The 26,318-nt window shown below is 37.5% G+C and overlaps 1 protein-coding gene across 1 annotated transcript in view; it reads right to left on the bottom strand.

Moving 5' to 3' along the window:
• Positions 1 to 3,566: 3,566 nt before the first annotated feature.
• LOC121374144 (tyrosine-protein kinase HTK16-like) overlaps positions 3,567 to 26,318 on the bottom strand; it is a 44,620-nt gene continuing 21,868 nt past the window's right edge. The window contains exons 4-6 of the mRNA XM_041501144.1: positions 17,069 to 17,212; positions 4,722 to 4,796; positions 3,567 to 3,658 (exon numbers count right to left, since the gene is read on the bottom strand). Of these exons, the coding sequence (XP_041357078.1) occupies positions 3,567 to 3,658; positions 4,722 to 4,796; positions 17,069 to 17,212 (311 nt within the window). The remainder of the gene's footprint in view (positions 3,659 to 4,721; positions 4,797 to 17,068; positions 17,213 to 26,318) is intronic.

Raw genomic sequence — 26,318 nt, 5'->3', positions numbered from 1 at the left:
CAAGCACCTACAAATTCAAAGAACTAATGAGCAGTAAGAAAATAAGTGTATTAAAGAAGTTGGCGAAATTTATAAATGTAATTTGCCAGGTTTTTAAAACGCCCTGGTAACTGAATAACTCATGCCACAATCAAAACTGTTTCCTAGCTATATTACACTTTTTTCTTATTCTTTTGTTTGTTTGTTTGTTTGTTTGTTTGTTAATTATTACTATACTAGATACAGCTATAACTACTTCTACTACTGTTATACTACTACTACTACTACTACTACTACTACTACTACTACTACTACTGTTATTATACTATTACTACTACTACTACTACTACTACTACTACTACAACTACTACTGCTGCTGCTGCTGCTGCTGTTGCTGCTATTGTAGCAGGTTGCTAGAAGCACTTAAAAACTTTAGAAAAACAATTTGTTAAGCAAAGCAATGCCTGAAAACATTAATTATTACATGAAATGTAAGCTATCATACCAGTTTTAACAGATATATTTATTACATTAATTATTACATGAAATGTAAGCTATCATACCAGTTATAACAGATATATTTATTACATTAATTATTACATGAAATGTAAGCTATCATACCAGTTATAACAGATATATTTATTACACTAATTAAACACGAAATGTAAGCTATCAGAGTAAACTGCACCATATCTGTAGTGTTGAGGTACTGACTGAATTAATAATGTTAATTCAACAGTTAAGATAAGTTAATACGTCTAATGATTTTTGATACACAGTAATTTAACGATTCAAAATTAATACAGGGCCAATAACTATATTCGGCATTTTTTTCTTTAAAGTTTCCATTCGTTGTAAAGTGTCTACGTTTTAACATGTTCTAAAACAAATGTTCTTTAACTTAATGATTTAAACAGCAATTTAAAGAGAATAAAATGACAAATATATTTACAATCAACGTGTAATGATTTCTAGCAGAATACGCATTTTCGTAGGTTTTACAAAAATGCACAAAAAAACTCATTGTGTGCAAGATGTTTGCATGTAACATGGGTCAGATATTACTGAAACAATGTTTACAAGTTATTTGTGATTAACACTGGTCCTTAATTCATTTTGTTGAGTATATTTTAAATATGCAAGTAATACTACTAAAGATAACTGTGTTGAAACCAAAATCTATTGATTGATATACTTTAAATTGCACAGATATGCACTGGTGTATTCGGGTAGCCAGGGATTGGGTACAAGAGAACCTTTCCTTCTCAAACATACCTTTTTTTTCTTCACAATACCAACTTTTATAATGCATGTCGTCCCATAACATGTGTAAAAGCAGTGCCCTCTATCCCCACTCCATCCCCAGTATAAAATCCTGGCTACCCTAATATAAATGCGCCGTTAAGGTTTATTGACTAGTTGGATATTGGCATGGATGGGAAAGAAATATTTAATGGCACGCAAGCACATATTTTTATATGTCCTCTCTGTGAGGTATTTCGACACTTGGCCTATAAAATGGAAAAGGAAAATTGTCACCAGCATAGTGGCTGCTCCAAGAAAACAGCTACTAGGTATCATTTGTAGGCACTTCCTAATTGACAGGAAAGTACATACCACAATCTTTAATTTAATGTACCAGTCCTGGGCACTGTTTGAAGTAAGACAAAAGCCGATGGGTCCACTAAGGGCAATCAATCATATATCCACTGAACTATGCTGACATGGGTGATATACTGTATGCGTGTACAGGAATGAACTTCTCTACTAGTCTTATTATATACAAATTGCAAATACATTGCGGTAACTGTAGATACAAAATAAGACACATTTTCAGGTATAGTTTCATGTTCTGATTGTCAATGTTTTGAAACATTTTAATTTGTTCATTGAATAAAGATTGTTGATTAAAAAATTTAATAAATTGATATTATAATAATGATAATATACAATGATAATCATGTACACACACATATTTTATTTAAACACACTATAGCAGTAACCACGTTGTTATAATGACCAGAGATCCCCCATCATTGGAACATCTGAAATGTTACAATTATTCCAGTTAGTGTAGTAATATCTAGATATTTTAGCCCAGAAAATATGAATGTGCATACATTTCAACTACTACAATGAACAATATTTATTAGTACTATGCATATTTATGTTATGTCATTTACATAAAGGGGTTGCTTCTTCTAACCAATTAGTTATAATATGAACGGACTCTAATTTAAAGAACTACTAATCTACTTATCTACTAATTCATTTTCAACTATGTGTCAAATATTATATAATGTCTATAAAATATACAATGACTAGAAAAGTTAAAATCCTGTGATGATGCCTTCGAAATAATATAAACTAATTTCCCTCTATGCTAAGTAAATTAAAATATTTTATTGCGTATGGTCATAAAACATTTATCATCTTTGGGCCAGCATCCTTAATTTAATTTTTTTTATATAGAATATTCACATTGTCTACGCAATACAGACATAGCTAGTTCATAATTTTTAACTAAGGTTGTTGTGTATGGGAGCCATGTTTAAAAAAAGAAAGAAAGAAAGAAAGAAAACAATTTTATATTTAATGACACAATCAACACAACTACAGGTATGTGGTGTCAGACATGTGGTTAATGACCACAAGTACACATAGTAACTATTCAAACTAAAATAAGGGAAAATAACTTTCCTTTTTAACTAGTTTCTCTATGTCTCTGTTCAGTTAATATTTTCTCAACTGCGTGTTTCTTCTGTAGAGATAAATGAACTCTGCAATCACTTCTAATTAAACTATTTACATAACTGACATTTATTCAGCAACTAGTTAACAACACACACATTTTACCACATTCCAGATGTCTAAGAACTAAACACTTCCAGCCCCCCCCCCCCCCCCCCCCCCCCCCCCCCCCCCCCCCCCTCCCCCAATTGTCTGCAGCCCATCTCAGATTATCACCAACGGACTGGTCATCGTGTAGCGTAAACAATTAATTCTAGCTACCTGCCAGAGATAGTTTAAATAAAACACCATCGCTGGATGTAAACACTTAGAGCTAGCATGTGTCATTAGCGTGTCATGCGGTCTGGCACCTAGGATTCAATCTTCTCAGACAGTTTACAGCCCACCACAATCCAGTGTTGTAAGCTAACGTGTTATGTCTGTCAGCTATGGGTGGTACTACAACATTCTAGAGAGACAGAATAAGGTAGTGCTGAAAACATGGTTTTGGCTTTTTATGGAAATGGACATACAAGATAATTGGTTTGGGTTCTGATGTATAAAAGCACAAATAAATGATTGATTTGAATGAGATATTGTGAAATGATAGTACACATTTCCATGATGCTGACAAGGTAATTAACTCATTTTTGTATAATTCACCATATAATGGGTTCTGACACTAACCCCTCGAATATATATATATATATATATATATATATATATATATATATATATATATATATATATATATATATATATATATAACTATATATATATATATATATATATATATATATATATATATATATATATATATATATATATATATATATAAATGTTCTATCGGTGACTGGTTAGGTGAACGGGCTGGCCATGGCAAAACATTGACGTTGTTTTCGGCGAAGAACTGATGCACCACACGAGCTGTGTGAAGTCTGGCATTGTCCTGTTGAAACAAGAGTCTTGGATGGCGTTGCAAGAACGGTAACAGGACGGGACGTAAAATCCGCTTGATGTAACGGTGTCCGTTAAGATATCCGTCAATGACAATAAGGTCTGTCCGCTGTTGGCCACAGATACCGCCCCAAACCATCACAGATCCACCACCAAACGGTTCTGTCTCCTGAACACAGCACGGAACTGTTCTCTCTGCTGCACGTCGATATAGCCGAGTCCTGCCATCAACTCTGAATAACTGGAACCTGCTCTCATCGGAAAAGAGTACACGTTGCCAGTTCCGATGTTGCCAACGTTGAAACTGACGTGCCCAACGTAAACGTCGAAGTCGATGTTGCCTCGTCAATGTCATCCCTCTGAATGGTCGATAGACTGATACCATGCTGTCGTAGTGGACGACGTACAGTGTGACATGTCAGGGCAGTCGCTGCAGATGACGTCACAGTGAGGAATCAGTTACGTAAGTGTAAGATGCAGAGATGGCGGTCCTCGTTGGCTGTTGTGAATTGGGGTCTTCCACTTCGTGGTCTGTCTGCAGTCCTGCCAGTCACCCTGTAACGCTGTATTAACCTGGTGATCGTCAATTTTGTGCAATTCAGGATTCTTGCCACATGGGCATAACTCGCACCCACCTGCACCATACCAATAGCTCTCTCTCTTTCTTCAGCAGTTAGCCTTGCCATGTTCTCTGGTGTTTTACTGTTGACTTAGGCATGTTCTAAACAATAGCACCCTTTTTTTATACCCTTATGTGCACGAATATCATGTTTCTCGTGCAGTATAAATTTGATGAATAAACTCATTTTGCACGTGCGGCATTGCCCAAACGCAGCAATGTGCGACTATTAGTCATTGATTGCATTATAACGAACAATACTGGAACCTATCTAACCTTCCATGAACCTGTATTGTGTTTATTTATAATAAACATAATTTAATCGTCACTTTATATATATATATATATATATATATATATTATATATATATATATATATATATATATATATATATATATTCTATGATAATCAAGCCTGATAAGACAAAAATCTCACCCTTTGAGTCCTTTGCATTGACATTGGGGCACCCGTCGGGGTGAGTCAGCACAACATGTGTGAGATCCGTATTACCTGAAAGTAAAAAATCTTGATCAGTACCCCAGCGCATGTTTGGAAGTTGTCATACTTGGTTTATTTAAAGAAACCACCACACCCCAGCCCATTGTTTAATCTACAGGCACACTGTGATAGTTGGTCTATCGTTAATGAAATCACCTCACCCCATCACATTGTTTAATCTACAGGACAATGGTGGTAGTTGGTCTATAGTTAATGGAATCACAACACCCCAGCCCATTGTTTAACCTACAGGACAATTGTGATGATTGGTCTACTGTTAATGAAACCACAACACCCAAGCCCATTGTTTAATCTACCAGACAATTGTGATGGTTGGTCTATTGTTAATGAAATCTAACACCCCAGCCCATTGTTTAATCTACCGGACAATTGTGATGGTTGGTCTATAGTTAATGAAATCACCTCACCCCAGCCCAGTGTGTAATCTACAGAACAGTTGTGATGGTTGGTCTATCTGCAGCCTGATTGATTATGCTATAGGTACTCACCATGTTTTAAAAAATTTAACTGATTTTCAAATCTGTGATTTTGACCCACTTCTTTCTGATATCAATTGTGCTCTAATATTTACATATTCGTGTAAATGTAATACTGACGCAAACAATCATGTAAATCATAGTAACGGTGTACGAAGGGAAACAGCACGCAAATGGGTTCCTAGTAAACGTGAACACTTTATAAATAATATCGACGACAACATAATCGAAAGCATTTCTCTAATTCTTGACGAGTCTACTAATACAAAGCACGTGTCACAAAAGCCACCGATATGTTAAAAGATCTATTTTTAGACACGGCAGCCTCGACATTCGGTCACGTGCGTGTATACAGTGACAGCCGTAACAAAAGGTAAGCGCACAACAAGCGACCCTGGTTCGGGATAAGACACAAACATTTACGTACGAAGTATCTCGAGGCCAAAACAATATATGCTAGAAATAAAACTACAGATAATAAAATGAGATTAATTAACGCCAGTAAGTCTTATAAAAAGAGTATATTTAAAGCTTTTGCACAAAATAAATTTAAAACAGAAATTAAAATGAGACGGTTACAGTTAGATGATCCAAAGCCTTTTATAAAATACTTTTAAGAAACAAGATAACTTAGATAACAACGTTAACGTTCCTCCTATTGATACATTTTTCAACTATTTCAGCGACTTAAATAAGGGCGAACCCAATAATGATAACTTATTTAATTTTAACATGGATGAAGTACTATATGAAGTAAACAATGACAGTATTATTAACGAAAAATGCAGTGCAGATGAAATAATGAAAGCCATAAAACAACTAAAATATCATAAAGCACTAGGTGTTGATAGAGTAGTTAACGAATACATTAAGTCAACCGCTACGTCGCTCATTCCAGTTTATGTAAAAAAAAAACACCAAAAAAACCACAACTATTTTTGATAATGGAGTCTTACTAGATGAATGGCATATCGGTATTATTATACCAGTTTTCAAAAACAAAGGAAGTCGGTTACATCCCGAAAATTACCGACCAATCACATTACTTTGCTGCTGTTCTAAACTGTTCACAACTTTACTTAATAACTGTTTACGTTTATTTACTGAGGAAAATAATACCATTAGTGAAGCTCAAACCGCGTTCCGTAAAGGCAATTCAACTACAGACCATATTTTTACATTACATCACTTAATAGATATCTTGAGAAAAAAAAGGAAAAAGAAATTATATTGCGCTTTTGTGGATTTTAAGAAAGCATTCGATACGGTACCTAGAATACAGCTTTGGCATAAACTACTACAGCATAACATAACCGGTAAATGTTTTAGAATTATCCATCAAATGTATAAAGGTTTTAAATCAATGATTGTCGTAAATAATCAGCAATCTACTTTATTCCCATGTAACAACGGTATCCGTCAAGGTGAAAATGTATCCCCTATTCTATTCTCCCTGTATTTGAATGATTTAGAAGATTATTTATCTAGCCGTGGATGTGAAGGGGTTTCCCCTACAACAGACAACCAAGATCACCCAATAGATATTGCTTTACACATGCTCTATTATCAACCTCTGCAGCAGACCTGCAACACACCTTAAATATGTTTTATCAATATTGCAATAAATGGAAACTTAAAATAAACGGCAACAAAACAAAAATATTGATTTAACTAGAGATTATAAACATAATTTTAAGATTGGAAATAATACATTAGAAAATGTGAAAGAATACAAATACTTAGGAATTACTTTTACAAAATTAAACAACTTTCGAGTTACTAAGAATACACTTAAACAACAGGCTACCAAAGCCATGCACTTTGTACTATCAAAATCAAAGGACAACTATCTATCAACCGAATGTAAACTTAAAATGTTTGACTCAATGGTTCTGCCAGTTTCATTATATGGATGTGAAATATGGGGACATGAAAAAGTTGATTTATTTAATTCTGTACAAATAAACTTTCTAAGACACATCATACCTGTTAAGAACGCAACACCAATATTTATGCTTTATGGACAGTTAGGGAGAACGCCTGTCGAGTTAACTATATAGAGAAGAATGGTATGTTACTGGGCGCGACTGATATCAGGAAAATTTAAATTGTCTACTCTTTTATACAAAATTATGTTAAATGACCACCTTACTAACGGAACTAACTATAACTGGATTAATACTGTTAAAAACACACTGAATAACTTGGGAAGGGGTGATATCTGGATAAGACAATCTTTCAAATAAGTAAATTGTCTCTTACAACAAATTAAACAAAGATAATGCGATCAGTATTTACAAACATGGAAAAATAACATATCACTGTCATCGAGAGGCAACACTTACCGATTATACAAAGAACAACTATTTTTCGAAAGCTATATCAATAAACTACCAGAAAAACTGTGGACAGCACTCTTAAAATTTAGAACGTCTAACCATTACCTACCCGTTGAAATTGGACGTTGGAATAATATACTCAAAGAAGATAGAATTTGCACATTATGTAATGTAATGGACATTGGCGACGAGTTCCATTATCTTTTTATTTGCCATTTTTTCCATAATTCAAGAGTCCAGTTGCTACACCCATATTATTATACGCGACCAAGTACTTATAAATTTAGAGAACTAATGGCGAATAAACGAATTAATACCCTAAAGACATTATCATATTTCATAAATATAATAACTAATGTATTCAAACGCCCTTGACTACAAACACCATCAAAACCAAACATATTTAACAAAATTCTATCATTATCCACTGCACCATATACAAGTTTAACAATCTATTCGTTTATAAGTATTTGGATACCCGTATATCTGTATTAAATATCTGTATTATTACATAATATATTGATGTGCGTGATTGAATGTTTGTGTATGTGTTTGTGAATGTATTGTAATTAATGTATTTACTGTCAACCAGCTTGTCACGTGTATATAACAAAATGTTTACGTATATATTCCTTCTATGCCGTTGTTTAACGGCCCGAGTGTAAATAAAGTCTTGTCTTGTCTTGTCTTGTTAATGAAATCACCTCACCCCAGCCCATTGTTTAATCTACATGACAATTTTTTATAGTTTGTCTATAGTTAATGAAATCACCTCACCCTAGCACACTGTTTAATCTAGAGGACAATTGTCACAGTTCGTCTGTAGTTAATGAAATCACATCTCAGCACATTGTTTAATCTACTACTATACATCACCATCGTGATAATGGCGAACGCCCAGGAATTATCTCCCCCTTAGAGGTCGCGTCGTTACTATACACTCTATAGTCTCACTATACACAGCTGTTACGTAGTGTGATCTGAAGCCACTGGTCGTATAAAATTACTTTGTGACGTCCACCTCTGTACGAACAGGAAAAGTGGTCATATTTTTTTCAGACGATGAGGCATTGCACAAAGAATGTCTGCACTGCATAACGGATCTAGTATATGACAAAATACAACAACAACAACAACAAAAACTACCAGTGAATCGTTGGAAAACGAGACATTTGTATCATAGATGCCAAAAACCTATCTATTGTCGGTGTGTGGATTTAAAAAAAAATAAGTATTTATTTATATATTATTTGAATAAAATCTAGTTGAAATATTATATTTTCTTCCTTTTATGTATGTTATGTGGACAATTTTGTTTATTTGTGTTTTGTTCACTGCTTTTTGGTGAGGGGGAGAGATTTGGTGGATTCGGACTACCCCCCCCCCCCCCCCCCCCCCCCCCCCCCCCCATGGCATTGGTCATGTTTGTTGTCGATTATTTATTTATTTTTAATCAATAATTTCACAGACTAAAAGAAAAAATGTTTTAGAAACAACACTTGTCCAGAGGGGGGGGGGGGGCATACATTTGAGGACCCGAACCTGTTGGTGGGGGTTCGGAGGCATGCTCACCTGGAATAAGTTTAAATATCTGGGGCCGTATGCATGAGGGACGGATAAGTCTACTATCCGGGAATAGTGCCTATTCGCCGGATAAGTGGCAAAATTTGGTATGCATGAGGCCAAGATAGAGCTCCCTGAATAGCCTAAACGCGAACAACGCTATTCGCTACATTTTCTGCGTATTTAAAGGCCTATCCGCCTGATAAGTCTGAAAGGAAAATGGCCATGCTGGTGTGTTGCGATTCAGAAACAGGCAAATATGTCGACAAAACTGGTTATTTCTTGATCGAACAAAGCAATTTCACACTTTTTATAATGTGGAAAAACATGAAGAATTTAAATTTGAACAATAGGATATTCTGAAGATCACAGATGAAATAGCGGGAAACATCGAAGTGTCCAGTCGGTTGGGCTTGCTAACGTCGCTGTCAAAAATATAAAAAGTAGTCTACAAGTTTGCAACACTTTCAATATGTCTATGGTAATTGATCGGTGAGGAACTTGTTTTTATGTAATAATTATTACATATTTATTTCAGTCTGTTTGTATTTGCCACATCGCCATGCATTGTCTTCAATGTTTTAATGTAACCTATCGAAAACCGTCCCCCATCAAAAACCCTCTCACTGTATGCATGAAAGCATGAATAACAAAACAGCAAAACAAACCGTTAGGTTAGACATTTTGTTTTTATTCAGAATCCTATATTGTCCTATAAGCCACGTGCTATGTTACTTCCTATTTCTTTTCAACTTCAAACAACGTAAGCACGAACTTTGATTACGTCATACATATATGTTGTTCACGAAAACACGTCAACAACTTATCCAAAAATGGGAAGGTTATTTGGGGAAAATATACAAAAATGGAAATATAGAAATTAATCTGTATGTTTTTATTGGGGGTGGGTATGCCTGGAAACATAGACAACGGCTTGTCAAACAACTAGCCTAAGGTAAGCAAATAAAAGTTTTAAATTTTCACTAAAGCGTCCGCGTAAATAATATTAAACCACCGGATGTTGAAATGGCCATGCACAGTACTGTAGTGTAGGCTACCCTTTTAGCGGAACATAGTTTTCGTAACTGAAACATGTAGTTTATTTTTATTTTTACTAAAAACATGTGCAAGATATATAATAATAATATAAGCTATTTTCATTGATTCGTTGACTGACATATTTATGTACACCGGTGGCACCTATTGTCCGAACCAAATTGTTAACAACTACGAAAAATTACTCTCCAACCTTTAATTGATGTTAAATTTCCTCCAAAGTTTGTCCAGACACGAATCTTGAAAAAACCATTACAATGACATCGATTCCACATACCAGATGATAACTATGTCACCTATATCGACTTCGCTGAGAGTGCATAGGGCAAAAAGCATGTAATTTTGTACCAGCTGCCATTTTGACTTTTTTTGGAATATTCTTCAAGAGGGGTGAAAGGATAGGACTTAATCTAACAACGTCATAACATGTTATGATATAAAAGCAAACGTGATGACGTAATATTATTTATTAACATTATTTATTATTTTTTTTATTTTTTTAATGATACCACTAGAGATCATTGATTTCATATTAATTGTGTCACATACTTTAGAAGCTTTCACCCCTCTTGAAGAATATTCCATAAACAAGCAACATGACAGACGGCAGAAAACTGCATGTATTTTTTCCTATGCAATCTCAGCAAAGACGATATCGGCGACATCGTTGCAGTCTCGTGTGTGGAGTCTGTATATTTGTAGTGGGTTTTTTTGCGAGTTGTGTCTGGACAAACTTTGGAGGAAATCTAACGGCAATTAAAGGTAGGAGAGTAATTTTTTGTAGTTGTTAACAATTTGGTTCGGACAATAAGTCTGCGCACCTAAGCATTTGAGTTATATTTTAAAGTTAAAATATTTCTTTAAAAATATGTGTTTCACCGCCGCAGTACAATGGAACAATAAACGTGTTACAACTAAAGTTATTTTAATTTTAATGTTTTTTAAACTCAAGTAATGAGCACATTTTTAGTGGGACCTCCCTGCATTTACTGGTCTACATGACGGCACACAAGTCTGCGCAGCAAACATTAAAGCAACCACTTCTGTCGCTAATGTTTACATAAAACAGCAACAAACAATGGATCCGACTTTTATAAGTTCTAAATAACAAACACTTCCTGTTATAGTCTGTTTCAGAAACATTTAGACTGTGTAAATGAGATAAATATAAATGGTGTGTCATGCTCCTTAGTTTGGACAACATAAAATGACAATATAAAAAAAAGCCAGTGTAAAAGTATTTGATCATTATTCAACAAAATTTGTCTGTTATTAACTGTATAAATGAGCACAAACAGTGTTCGTTAGACATATAGGACAATCAATGATAATTTTGAAACAGACTATAGCTGAAATAGGCCATGCTGTAAGTTCAATCTTCAAAGTCTGTGTGCAGCCATATTGGTTGTGCTGTGTCACTCGGAAGGAAATTCAAAGTATGCTAGGATGTTTACGTCAACAGATAAAATAAAACATTCATTTCATTTATGGATTCATAAATTACAATAAGGTATGTATTGAAGCTTCTATGTAAATTTATATAAGTTGATATGCAAGGTTGATCATTACAACGTTGACAGACACGTGTTGATAGGTGGTAGAAAAACACGTTGATCGAGGCTGGCAAAAGTATACTTTTAGTGCATTAATTCAGAGTTTTTTTCAATAAAAGTGTTATCGACCAGTTTTATACATATATTCATGATCAAGATGGTTTTGTGAATTAAATTAACGTTGTTTGTTTGTTTACAAACATAACCCGATACTTGTTTCAAGACGTAATGTAACGCCATTAACGTGCGCAGACTTTTGTGCCGCGCAGACTAAGATGACATGAGTGTATTTGTTCATTTTATGTTATAGACATGCATCAGTGAACAATTTGTTGAGGACTGACAAACATTTCAACCTGCAACTTCTTCTCAAGAGTTGATTTTGACTTGGGTATCCTTATGTCACCATTGTTGTCAAACATGGAGGTGGTTACAGGTGCCAGTTCGTACTTCAGAACACTCTCTAAATCAATATCCCTCACTTTCTGTAGACCTAAGACCCTGGAATATATCAGTGTGATATCATATGCAGGCACTTGACCAACTTTATGCATAGTGAATACCTGCTTTGTCAGGGGCTTGTGAAAATTGCCAGGCCAACTCTCTTCATATTCTCTCATCTGCTGTTTGCTGAGTTATCAGCATGTACACTATCTGGAGCAATCTTACCAGTCACAATATTGATGAGACCTTTCGGATGACTGGTTGGAGAGGATCGATGCACACAGCTAGCTTTTCTAGTATGTGTTGTCTATCAGCCACATCAGCCTGTTTCCTATATGACATTTCTTCCTTGTGAGCTATCACAATACTATGGTCATCACCTTCTCTTATTGTTGATACATCCTTGGTCAGCCGACTACAGATGTCAAGACCAAGAGCCCATCTTTTCAGAGGTGTTCGTTTCAGCGTGATACCTATGATGCCACCAGGTCCATGACCATACCGCATGCAAGTTGACTATGTACATGTCTCCTCCAGGAGAACCATCAAGTCTGTGTAAAGGAAGGTACACTGCTCTTGTTTTAGGTTTAACAGTATGTCCTTGCTGCCTGGAATGACCTGCATTGAAGCCATTACACTCAGGTATGTTAGGCTCACACACTACAGCTTGCATGAAGGTATTGTTGAGAAGCAAGTATCCTGAATGGCAAAGATGAATGAGTAGACTTCTCAACGGGCATGTCGGGTTTCTGGGAGCCATCATATCGTTGCACTGGTATGTCTGGAAGGATGTCCTCTCTCATCTCCGATTTTTGGAGAGGTGTAATTGTTTCCTGCTCTGATGTATATATCATGTATTATTATTATTATTATTATTATTATTATTATTCATTGGTATTTTAAGCTGTAAGATAAAATGAAAAATAAATCTTTCAGAAGTTTTGGAAAGTCGTTAAATCCTTCCATTTGCCAAACAGAAGGCCATCTTCAAAATCATAATTATGATTTTGTTTTGGGGCATTTTTTTCAATTGTTTTTCATAAACGTACCTGGACACCAATAAAACTTTTATCATAGACCCTATGTAATCATATTATTGTGCTTCTAGGATATGAAAAACTGGAGTTTGCCACAAACATAAGCCCTCTATGTTCATTATTAACAAAGATATGGCAAAAACCAATATTTCGTGGCGGCCATTTTGAATTTAGGTTGTAAAACAAATTGCTCAAGGGTGACAGCTTGTCACCCGGCTAAAATATGTTCAGGAAGGTCCAATCTACCAGACACAACAATAAAACATTGTATATACTCTAAAACATGCTTTTCTGTTCTGCCACTGGACTATTTGTCAAATTCTTTTCTTTCTTTTTTTTTACCTTAGTGAAGCAGATGATTTTTTTTTTTTTTTAAACCAAGAACAAAAAAGAAGAAGAAAAAAACACACAAAAAAACACTTGTTATTACCCAGATCATCTTATTACCATAAATGTCATATTTGTAACATTTTGTTCCAGGTACATGGCACATAAGTTGCTGTTTACTGTTTGTGAACCCAAATACATCTAAAGTGAGGATATACAGCTGGACAAAGTTCAAGCAAGGTGTTGAATGTGTGCCTTTTGGAACCTTCTAAGATTCATAAAGTTATTACGGTTTGTGTAATGCTGCATAACTGTGATAAAAAGCTCCATCTGATTCCGAGAAATTCAATGACAGTGATCCAGGTTTTGTTTTGTTACAAGATGATAACTTTGATATGAAAGAGATTTCAAGTCAAGTAGTTCACGTTGATAGCAGAGCTGTTATATACTAATAATACATTTACTTTTAAAGACAGCTGTAGATGACAAAGTAATACGTAAATGTGAACTTTCTGATTTACATGCTCTGTTAACACAAAATGATATTCATATTTTAAATTTTTCATACATCTTCATTTTGAATTTTTAAATTAAATCAATATGCAACAGGAAAATAATGTTACAGTTAGATGATTATAACTGAGAAGTACAATGCAAAACAATTAATAAAATAACGACAAATTAACAAAATAATTATGAAAAATACATTTTGTCCATGTACAACATTGGGTAACTATTTAATTACATCATCTCTCTGACATGTCACCCAATTTAATTAACAATTTAAGATGGGTTTATCTTAAATTATCTACTCTTGGTTTATTTACTTCTACACTATACTTGCTTCACTCTTCACAATTTGTAAGGTGAAATAAATTATAAATATTACTTTGAATTGTTGTTGTTTGTTGTGTATTTCAGTGTATGCCCTGTTTGGTAATATGTACTGACTGAAAGAAATAAGGGATCACACCAACACTTACATGAGATATTGACTGCAACAAAAACACTCACCTAATTTGTCAGGAAGTTAACTGTGTTACTGTCACCCAGTCTCACATTCCTGTCATTCAGTGAGTCTCACATTATATCTACGTACTTTATACAGACATTAGGACGATAATAGTATTCAATACTAAGTGTTCCCTTATTTCTTTCTCTGTATATTTTGTATATCATGTACAAAACGTCATTTCTTTTTATGGTGTTTTAAGTTTCAACATGGAATAGAGTATATATACTGTAACATTCAATTAAGTCTATGTATTAAACGTGTAAAAACTAATAGTTAACATTACTAGTTATTTAAGATACAGTTGGTTTGATGGACTAATGTTATTACACTCGGTATAGTAATGGAAATCAAATCTTTGTAGAGCTGATTGAAAGCAATGACAAATTAATGAAAAACTGAAAGTAAACTCAGCATTCCATGCCTTGGCTATGCCTCTAAAAGTTGTTAATGTGTGTTAAATAATACTGATGACATTTTAAAATCTAACTTTTATTCCAGATTATAAATTGAGTACATGTATTTGCATTTGGATTTTTAAAATATTTAGTTTTTTAATATTATTACTTTTGTATGACTATTAAATAATAATAACGAAAAACTGCCCCTGTATTAAAAACAGTTTCCCTTTCTCTTTTGCGGGTTCTGCCAACATATTTCAGACTACGAATGTGTGTGCCATAATTTATTCTAACAAAACCCCAAGTGTGTTTCACTGGGTGTTTATTTTCATAAATGTTGTCCATTTCATATACTGAACCAAAAGAAGACTGTTGCGATGGTGGTTGGGTTGGGTATGTGGTTATGTGTGGGGCTCATAATCCACATGAAAAAAACAATTCTTTATTTGTATAAATTCCAACAGGTAATATATATATTTCTCTCTCTCTCTATCTCTCTCTCTCTCTCTCTCTCTCTCTCTCTCTCTCTCTCTCTCTCTCTCTCTCTCTCTCTCTCTCTCCCCCCCCCCCTCCCTCTGCACACGCATGTATAAGAATCACCACGCATTTTTACGGGGGGAGGGGGCGTAACCCAGTGGTAAGGTGCTCGCGCGGTCGGTTTGGGGTCGATCCTTGTCAGTAGACCTAATGGGCTATTTCTCGCTCCAGCCAGTACACCACGAATGGTATATCAAAGGCTGTAATATGTACTAACCTCTCAATGGAATGGTGCATATAAAAGAACCTTTGCTGCTAACTGATAAGTGTAGCCCGTGGCGACAGTGGGTTTCTTCCCTCAATATCTTTGTGATAGATCACACGGTCAACTCTTACTCTGGTTACACGGTTAACCCGTACTCTGATCACAGAGATAACCCTTACTCAGATCACATGGTCAACTTTTACTCTGGTTACACGGTTAACCCCTACTCTGGTGACAGAGTTAACCCTTATTAAGATCACAGGGTTAACCCTTACTCAGATCACACGGTCAACTTTTACTCTGGTTACACGGTTAACCCCTACTCTGGTGACAGAGTTAACCCGTACTAATATCACAGGGTTAACCCTTACTAAGATCACAGGGTTAACCCTTACTAAGATCACACGGTCAACTCTTACTCTGGTTACACGGTTAACTTTTACTGGTGGAAACCTGTTCACGTGACTAATTATCTTTAGTGTTGGTGTGCAGACTTTTAAGTATTCTTCACCAAATCTCCAAATGTGAATTGAATTCAAATTTGGCAAATATAATTCTTTATTTCTGACCACATTTACCAACCTAGGGTCCAGCCTAAACCTTTCATTTAAGTAATCGAAGGGGAAATAACTAAGTTATGAGAATTTTGATAGAAGAGTAAGAAGTCTATAATCCATCCCCTCCTTAATAATCATTTCAGTTTGGTTTGACTTAAGAAGAAATGTAAACGTGTTTTTGGAAATTAAAAAAACAAACAAACTATTTTTATGTGAAATTTACAAATCAATCAGCACAGAAATAAATAACTTGTATTGCATTATGTAGTATGAAAAAAAGACATTTCCTGTGGACGTACTATAAGCTATAGAGAGTTACATTAGGAAGATGTAGATGGAAGGGAAATAACTCTTTAAGTTGGGAAGATATGGATTGAAGGGAAATAACTCAAAAACAGGACCTGGGATATGGTAGCCCCACTCTCATGGCGTGTAATATTCAGTGCTGAGTTAGTAAATAATACTATTGCAATTCCCGACGCCAGTTAAGTCAATTTTGTAAATATGAATATCCTGACCCTACCCCAACCCCCAACGACAGTGTTTTTAAGCTCTATCTCCATCTTTAAGTGACATATCTGATTATTACTATTATTTAGTGAAATTGTAAAGTAGGGCTAGTTAATTATTAATCGTGGCTAGTAAATATATGTTTTAATCACTGATTCCATGGCTCACTGAGGGAGATCATTGAGAGAGACCATTAAGGGACACCCATTACACCTCACAGAGAAGCAAGAGGAGAGAGTACTGAACCTGAAAGACAAACTCGATGCAGCAGATTGGTTACTCCGTATTTCCGGCTGTGAGTCGGAGGCGCACATCCCTTGCAGAAATTCGTCAGCTTGGTGGGCAGGCCATGTGCGTCATTATTGTAGTACACTATCAGCTGGTCAAGACCTGCGGGAAGATATATCATTAATACAGAATCTGACTTCGCATACTTTGCATATATTAAACCGTTTCCTGCCGTTGATGTGTATCATTACACCAACTGACCCCTCCGTACGGCGTGATTGACAGCCGTGCTAGACCAATCATATTTGGCGGTTTAAAGACAACGGGGCCCAACTTTGCTTGGACGCCATTAGGTTAAGTCTAGCGCACACGGCCAATATTTGTCGGCCAACATTGTTATCAACAATGTTTTTCGACAAATGTTGGTCGTGTGCGGCAATTTGTAACAAACAAAAAAATGTTGCCAACAATTGTTGGAGAGATCAAACATGTTCAATTGTGTTGGCAACAAAATCACCATCTACAACAAACTCCAACAATGTTGGCGACAAAACTACTGCACTGACCAATCAGCATGAAGTAAGTTGTCATGTGATATGCCTAATATAATGGCGGAATGTATGGGAGAGTGCTATATAAACTTATTATTATTATTAGGCATTTATCATTATTATTAGCCGGAACGGGACGTAGCCAGTGGTAAAGCGTTCGCTTGATGCGTTATCAGTTTGGGATCGATTCCCGTCGGTAGACCTATTGGGCTATTTCTCGTTTCAGCCAGGCAAAAGAGCTCATGAACCCACTAAAAAAAAAAAAATTAAAAAGAAAACCACAAAAAGGGGAAAAAAAGAAGAAACAAAACAAAACAAACAAACAACAACAATAAACATACAAACGTGTTCACTTTAATGTTAAAATACATTTCAAAATATCTAAAATGATTTTGTGGACCCAGGAGTTGGCGAGGGGACGGCGGGAGGGGACGGGGCGATGGCACTAATCGGCATGCTATTTCGGGAAGTGTTTTGAAATATAGATGGCTTGAAACGCAATTTTTTCCACATCTGAATAAAACAAATTACATTTAAAAATGGTTTTCAACAAATTCTTGGTATCACTTTTTTTTATTTTTTAATCTTTAAAATTTCACATCCTTTTTTTAGCTCTGTTATGACGTTCGTCAGCAAAGCTTTTCTACTGTCGATTTGCGCGGCATCCAGCAGTCAACTTTTCTTTTGAAGTCTAACCTCTGTACATTTTTTATTTAATTTTTCTGAAACTTGATACATGTAGTTATGTATAACTATAATTCACTAATAACTATTTTGAAGTTTAACTGGCTTTCGTTGTACCACATTACCGATGAAAAACAATTAAGCTATTTCATTTATTAATTAAAAATAAATAAATAATAATAATAATGATACTGCCAAAGAATATTAACGAATATGATTTGTCAATCGAAAAAATACTTTTTATTGGCCAAAGTGTTCCGAGTCGGCCATCGGAACTCCTCGGTATGTAGAATATTTACGGAATATGTGACCTCCGACCTGCCGTGCCTCTTTCAAAATTATAGACCCGGTGACTGAATTTAGTTCATGCTTGAATGCCATGCACATTTTCATATTAATATATATATTATATATATATATATATATATATATATATATATATTTAATTACAATTAAAAATTGAAATGCAATCCTTTGCTTCACAAAAAGGCATTTGCCTAGCGAACCACGTTATTTATGTCGCATTTTGCGATGCAATACCGTTTATTTCGCGCCCTGTGACCAGGGCCATTCATCTACGACGCGACATCATTGACATTTATTCCTGTAGTTGGCCATTTTAACGATGACGTCACGTCAACAATGTTTTATTTACCCGCACACGGCCAACAAAGGTCTGCCGTGTGCGGGTAAAATAAATCAATCTGACATTGTTGACAACAATGTTGGCAACAATTGTTGGCCGTGTGCGCTAAGCTTTTGACAACAATTTTTTTTATGTGTAATATTTTTGTATAGTTAGCATTAAAATTAGTTAAAATAATTGTCTCCTCCAACTGAATCATAATCAAATAGTAAACATATACTTCTGCTGACGTGTTATCAGCGATGACAGCTATGCGGAGCCTACGATTGACGAAAATATCAGTGTTTTCCTGCGAAACACATCACATGGTTATGATGGTACTGAAAGTGAAGTTTTGCCGAAATCCATCAAAATTCAACTGATATATAAATTCTACGAAGGCAAGCGTTTAAAAGTCACTTTCGCTCCAATGTAATGAAATTTACTGACTCATTTAATCAGTTTTCGATGTGTATATTGTCGTTAAGAATCCGTCGTTAAACTGCACACAGTCCGACTTCTGATCGTTCCAGCATTCAGTTCATTCAGGCTTAAGTTAGGTTTAGGATTAGTGATAGTATTAATCAGCATGCTGGAACGTTTGGAAGTCTTTCCGGTTTTTTCTTTTTTATTGTTTGCATGTTTGTAGGCGTCTGTGCGAGTGTGTGTGTGTGTGTGTATGTGTGTATGTGCTTTTGTATGTGTGTATGTGGGGGGGGGGGGGGGGGGGGGGGCTATATGGTTGTGAGCTTTAAGGAAGTATTGTCTGGAAAGTTATAAATTTGGCAAATGTTATGTAGGGACCCTGACAAAAAGAAAGAGAGAAAAAAGATTGTGATTTTTTTATTTTTTTTTTGCAATTGGAACACAACTGCCGGTTACGGTTTCTCGGTTTAATTCGATTTAAGCCAGTGCATCACAGGGCGACCAACCTAATGGAAATATTTTTCCGGAATTTTCTGGTATTTTCATTTTAAAGCGTGCGAATGCCCCTTTCAAAACAATAGTTTAAAGCACGCGAAAACGCCATTTTCAAAAATATAAAAATTATTTAAACAGCGCCATTGTTGACATATTTAAAAAATAACAACCAAAGAGATACATAACAGGGCCGTACCCTGACCAAAATCCATGGGGGGGCACTAAATTTTATAAATAATTTTTAACATACTATAAAGATTAAACATTTCTGTGCTATTACTGGAGATATATAAAATAAAAAAAAAGCACAAGATTCTCAGGGGGGCAGCTGCCCCCCCCCCCCCCCCCCCCCGGAGGGTACGGCCCTGCATAACATCCATGACAGGAAAGGTGGGGGAGGGGGAGGAGGGACCGCCTGCACTGGCAGGTGCAAGGGAGGACCAGCAGCCCGACCGTGGTCGGTAGCAGGCGGAGGCGGGGGGATCGGGGGGGGGGGGGGGTGATGGTACCGTTGAATTTGGAACAGAGCAAAGTATTATGCCAAAGAGAAAAGGTGCGCAATTTGGGTTGAGGAAATTGGGCGCAATTTTGAACGGTCGGCCAAAAAGAAAGTTCCAGACATTAGTGAATCGAAAGTAGCTCGTTAATTAGACCTTTAGACGTTCAGTGCAGAGACCTCCGGATCAAGCAGCTGGCTGACCTTTAAGCGTGGGGACGCTACTTTAACGGGGTTAATAGCTTTGGCAGCTGTCGGGGGTCTATACAGGAAACCGATGATGAGGAAGTCGTAAATGGCCATCAGATGACAAAATAGCGTGGGTTTTATGAGTGTGTTAACCGTAGGGGTTCCTTTGAAGTACAGAAAACAAATGGTGCGGAAGTTGTTAATGACTCCTAGAGTGATTTGGGTTTATCTGACTGTGACAGCTGGTCTTTTGATGTACTGAAACAGATGGTGCGGAAGTCGTTAATGACTATCAGATGGCAAGATGGGTTTAATCGTGTTGACGTGTGTTTCACGTGTGTGTGTGTCATCCAGATGTGAGTCTTGGTAACGGGGAGTGGATAATTCCACGGCGTTTGAAACGTGCTCATATATGGTCATGGCGTGGGAACACCAGGAGTCATCCCAGAACGTGTCCAGACACGTCTTGACCTCGAGATAGCGTGGGTACGCTATGGATGGCGTGGGGTGTGACGTCATGCCCGAGACATGGCTGTACTCCACATTATGGTCGGCCTTATTGGTGTAGTGGTTAAGACTGGTAGGTACTGGGTTCGTATCCGGGTATCAACTGGTATTCAGACATTTTACTAAGCACTACCTCCCACTGTCCTGGACAGGTAGCCCCACAGTTTAAGTGCGCGCGTGCGTGTGTCCAGGATAGCGTGCTTAAACTTTAATGGACTGTTGGACTAGTGTTAGACCGGAGAATCTCTCTCACGCCTCCACTGTCCTAAATATCCCCAGATAGCTTAACTGTGTGTCCAGGACAGCGTGCTTAAACCTTAATGGATTATTGGACTAGTGTTAGACCGGAGAATCTCAACAACTAAGTACTATCCCCACTGTCCTAGACAGCCCTAGATAACTGAATTGTGTGTGTGCCCAGGATAGCGTGATTGAATCTTAATTGGATAGAGATACGGAAAATAAATATAAACAAACAGTGTTCCATGGTTTAAAACTTTATTTCACAAAGAAAACATTAGCCACTTGCCATGGAGGCTTATCAGATGTGTAGCTAGGTCTTAAAATACAGAATATATAAAAGAATATAGTATATCGTCTGCTAAATACGTCAATGAAGAACACACGTGCCGCAAGTGAGTGTTGCTCTGTTGTGAAATATGGTCATTCCTGAGTTTGCTGCACTTTGTAAGATGTTATCGACTAACAGAGACTTTTTAACGAATGTAATTACATATCAAATATACTTTTCTGCATAAAATATTAGCTGCTATATATTAAACGTGTTTCTGATCGTTCTAATATTTGTACTAAGTTAAATTTAATTTTATTTCATAAAATATCTTTTTTTTGTACGTACGAAATTATTTGAAGACAAAGTCTAGTTTGGGCTTCTTACAAATATTAAGACGACCTGAAACACATTGATTATACAGACACCGATATTCTAAACAAGAAAATATATTTATTACATACCTATTCAATCTTACTATAGTGGTAAAGGCCTTTTGAAACCGTGTAATAAATGTATCCTGTATCGCACATATGTGCAACCTAAACCTGGATTTTGGATTTGTATAACTGATGAGTGGGTTGAATGGTTGGTAGGTGGTTTGAATGGATGGGTGCGTGAGTTGAATGTATGGTTAGGTGGGGTGAATGGATGGTTAGGTGGGTTGAATTGATGGGTGGGTGGGTTGAATGGATGGGTGGGTGGGTTGAATGGATGGTTAGGTGGGTTGAATTGATGGGTGGGTGGGCTGAATGGATGGTTAGGTGGTCTGAATTGATGGGTCGGTGGGTTGAATTTATGGGTGGTTGGATTGAATGGATGGGTGGGTGGGTCGAATGGATGGATGAGTGGGTTGAATGGATGGATGAGTGGGTTGAATGGATGGGTGGGTGGGTTGAATTGATGGGTGGGTGGGTTGAATGGGTGGGTGGGTGGGTCGAATGGATGGATGAGTGGGTTGAATGGATGGATGAGTGGGTTGAATTGACGGGTGAGTGAGTGGGTTGAATGGATGGTTAGGTGGTTTGAATTGATGGGTGGGGGGGTTGAATGGATGGGTGGGTGGATTGAATGGATGGGTGGGTGGGTGGGTCGAATGGATGGATGAGTGGGTCGAATGGATGGATGAGTGGGTTGAATTGACGGGTGAGTGAGTGGGTTGAATGGATCAGTGGGATACACTGTGATTTTACGTAAATATATATAAATAATATGTTCATATACTTACCATTTGTGACACCCAATAGCCGATATGTATTTTTGTGCCGGGGTGTCGTTAAACATTCATTCGGATCAGTGGGTTGAATGGATGGGTGAATGGGTTGAATGGATGGGTAAGTGGCCTGAATGGATGGGTGAATGGGTTGAATGGATGGGTAAGTGGGTTTTATGGATGGGTGAGTGGGTTGAATGTATGGGTGGGTGAGTGGTTTGAATGGATGGGTGGGTTGGTTGAATGGGTTGGTTGAATGGATGGGTGAGTGGGTTGAATGGATGAGTGGGTTGAATTGATCGGCGAGTGAGTGGGTTGAATAGATGAGTGGGTTGAATGGATGGGTGAGTGGGTTAAATGGATGGGTGAGTGGGTTGAATGGATGGGTGAATGGGTTGAATGGATGGGTAAGTGGCCTGAATGGATGGGTGAATGGGTTGAATGGATGGGTAAGTGGGTTTTATGGATGGGTGAGTGGGTTGAATGTATGGGTGGGTGAGTGGTTTGAATGGATGGGTGGGTTGGTTGAATGGGTTGGTTGAATGGATGGGTGAGTGGGTTGAATGGATGAGTGGGTTGAATTGATCGGCGAGTGAGTGGGTTGAATAGATGAGTGGGTTGAATGGATGGGTGAATGGGTTGAATGTATGGGTAAGTGGGCTGAATGGATGGGTGAATGGGTTGAATGGATTGGTAAGTGGGTTGAATAGATGGGTGAGTGGGTTGAATGGATGGGTGGGTGAGTGGGTTAAATGGATGGGTGAGTTGGTTCAATGGATGGGTAGGTGGGTTGAATGGATGGATGAGTGAGTTGAATTGATCGGCGAGTGAGTGGGTTGAATAGATGAGTGGGTTGAATGGATGGGTGAATGGGTTGAATGTATGGGTAAGTGGGCTGAATGGATGGGTGAATGGGTTGAATGGATTGGTAAGTGAGTTGAATAGATGGGTGAGTGGGTTGAATGGATGGGTGGGTGAGTGGGTTAAATGGATGGGTGAGTTGGTTCAATGGATGGGTAGGTGGGTTGAATGGATGGATGAGTGAGTTGAATTGATGGGCAAGTGAGTGGGTTGAATGGATGGTTAGGTGGATTGAATGGATGGGTGGGTGGGTTGAATGGATGGACGAGTGGGTTGAATTGACGGGTGAGTGAGTGGGTTGAATGGATTAGTGGTTTGAATGGATGGGTAAGTGGGCTGAATGGATGGGTGAATGGGTTGAATGGATGGGTAAGTGGGTTGAATGGATGGGTGAGTGGGTTGAATGGACGAGTGAGTGGGTTGAATGGATGGGTGGGTGAGTGGGTTGAATGGATGGGTAGGTGGGCTGAATGGATGGATGAGTGAGTTGAATTGATGGGCGAGCGAGTGGGTTGAATGGATGGTTAGGTGGGTTGAATTGATGGGTAAGTGGGTTGAATGGATGGTTAGGTGGGTTGAATGGATGGGTGGGTGGGTCGAATGGATGGATGAGTGGGTTGAATAGATGGGTGAGTGGGTTGAATGGATGGTTAGCTGGGTTGAATGGATGGGTGAGTGGGTTGAATGGATGGATGAATGGGTTGAATGGATGGGTGAATGGGTTGAATGTATGGGTAAGTGGGCTGAATGGATGGGTGAATGGGTTGAATGGATTGGTAAGTGGGTTGAATAGATGGGTGAGTGGGTTGAATGGATGGGTGGGTGAGTGGGTTAAATGGATGGGTGAGTTGGTTCAATGGATGGGTAGGTGGGTTGAATGGATGGATGAGTGAGTTGAATTGATCGGCGAGTGAGTGGGTTGAATAGATGAGTGGGTTGAATGGATGGGTGAATGGGTTGAATGTATGGGTAAGTGGGCTGAATGGATGGGTGAATGGGTTGAATGGATTGGTAAGTGAGTTGAATAGATGGGTGAGTGGGTTGAATGGATGGGTGGGTGAGTGGGTTAAATGGATGGGTGAGTTGGTTCAATGGATGGGTAGGTGGGTTGAATGGATGGATGAGTGAGTTGAATTGATGGGCAAGTGAGTGGGTTGAATGGATGGTTAGGTGGATTGAATGGATGGGTGGGTGGGTTGAATGGATGGACGAGTGGGTTGAATTGACGGGTGAGTGAGTGGGTTGAATGGATTAGTGGTTTGAATGGATGGGTAAGTGGGCTGAATGGATGGATGAGTGAGTTGAATTGATGGGCGAGCGAGTGGGTTGAATGGATGGTTAGGTGGGTTGAATTGATGGGTAAGTGGGTTGAATGGATGGTTAGGTGGGTTGAATGGATGGGTGGGTGGGTCGAATGGCTGGATGAGTGGGTTGAATAGATGGGTGAGTGGGTTGAATGGATGGTTAGCTGGGTTGAATGGATGGGTGAGTGGGTTGAATGGATGGATGAATGGGTTGAATGGATGGGTAAGTGGGTTGAATGGATGGGTAAATGGGTTGAATGGATAGGTCAGTGGATTGAATGGATGGGTATGTGGGTTGAATGGATGGGTGGGCGAGTGGGTTGAATGGATGGGTGAGTTGGTTCAATGGATGGGTAGGTGGGTTGACTGGATGGATGAGTGAGTTGAATGGACGGGTAAGTGAAGTGGGAGTATTTTAAGGACAAAAGAAAAGGACAAACGAAAATTAAATATATATTCTTGAAACTATATAATCAGTACTGTTAGTACTAACAAGAAATGTTTTAGTCGTAGATTTACGTTTACGTGCAAAACGTGGTTTACAATGTTTTGTGAAATTGGGCCCTGACCGTTAAGAATGATATCTTAAGTGGGGAGAACACAATATCTAATGGTGAAAGAACAGTCTCTAATATGAGGGAGGGAAGGGGGAGGGGGCACAAGCATTTTTTATCTTTATGTATATAGAGTAGGACCAAAAATCTATATTTTCGTCCTCAAGTGGGAGTGCACAGCCACTCTAACCCCGTCCCCAATGCTGTCCAGTTTCTATGGGCTTGCATTATGGATTACAACAAACTAGCTGTAAGTAGCTTATTGTTGTGTCGTTTGCGTATACTGTCTAAAGATATAATGATATTTACATTATATTCATTTAGGTGGACAAGGTTGCTGCCAGAGTAAGACGGGTATGGCATTGTACCCAAAATGTTTTGCAGACTTTATTTTTGTAAGTTGACCTTTTATCATTCATGTATATTTTCTTAACCCTAACCCTAAACCTAACCCATTTTCTTTCGCGGGGGGGGGGGGGGGGGGGGGGGGGAGGCCCCATATGCTCTGTTGACGGGTTGCATTCAGCACACACACACACACACACACAATTATAACTATTCAATTCCATAGTGCCATACTAAAAATTTCGTTCTAGCATAAACTCTGGTGGAATAAATGTAGATATAATAATGATGTTTACATTATATTGATGTAGGTGGAATAAATGTAAATGTACTAATGATATTTACATTATATTCATGTATGTGGAATAAAGGTAGATATAATAATGATGTTTACATTATATTCAGGTAGGTGGAATAAATGTAGATATAATAATTATATTTACATTATATTCATGTAAGTGGAATAAATGTAGAATACTAAACGAGCTTGCCTGTCAAACCATTTTT

The sequence above is a fragment of the Gigantopelta aegis genome, chromosome 1 (assembly GCF_016097555.1).
Source record: "Gigantopelta aegis isolate Gae_Host chromosome 1, Gae_host_genome, whole genome shotgun sequence".
In the NCBI taxonomy this organism is placed as follows: domain Eukaryota; kingdom Metazoa; phylum Mollusca; class Gastropoda; order Neomphalida; family Peltospiridae; genus Gigantopelta; species Gigantopelta aegis.
Note: the sequence above shows the minus strand (reverse complement) of the source record. Positions and strands in the feature narration are given on the sequence as shown.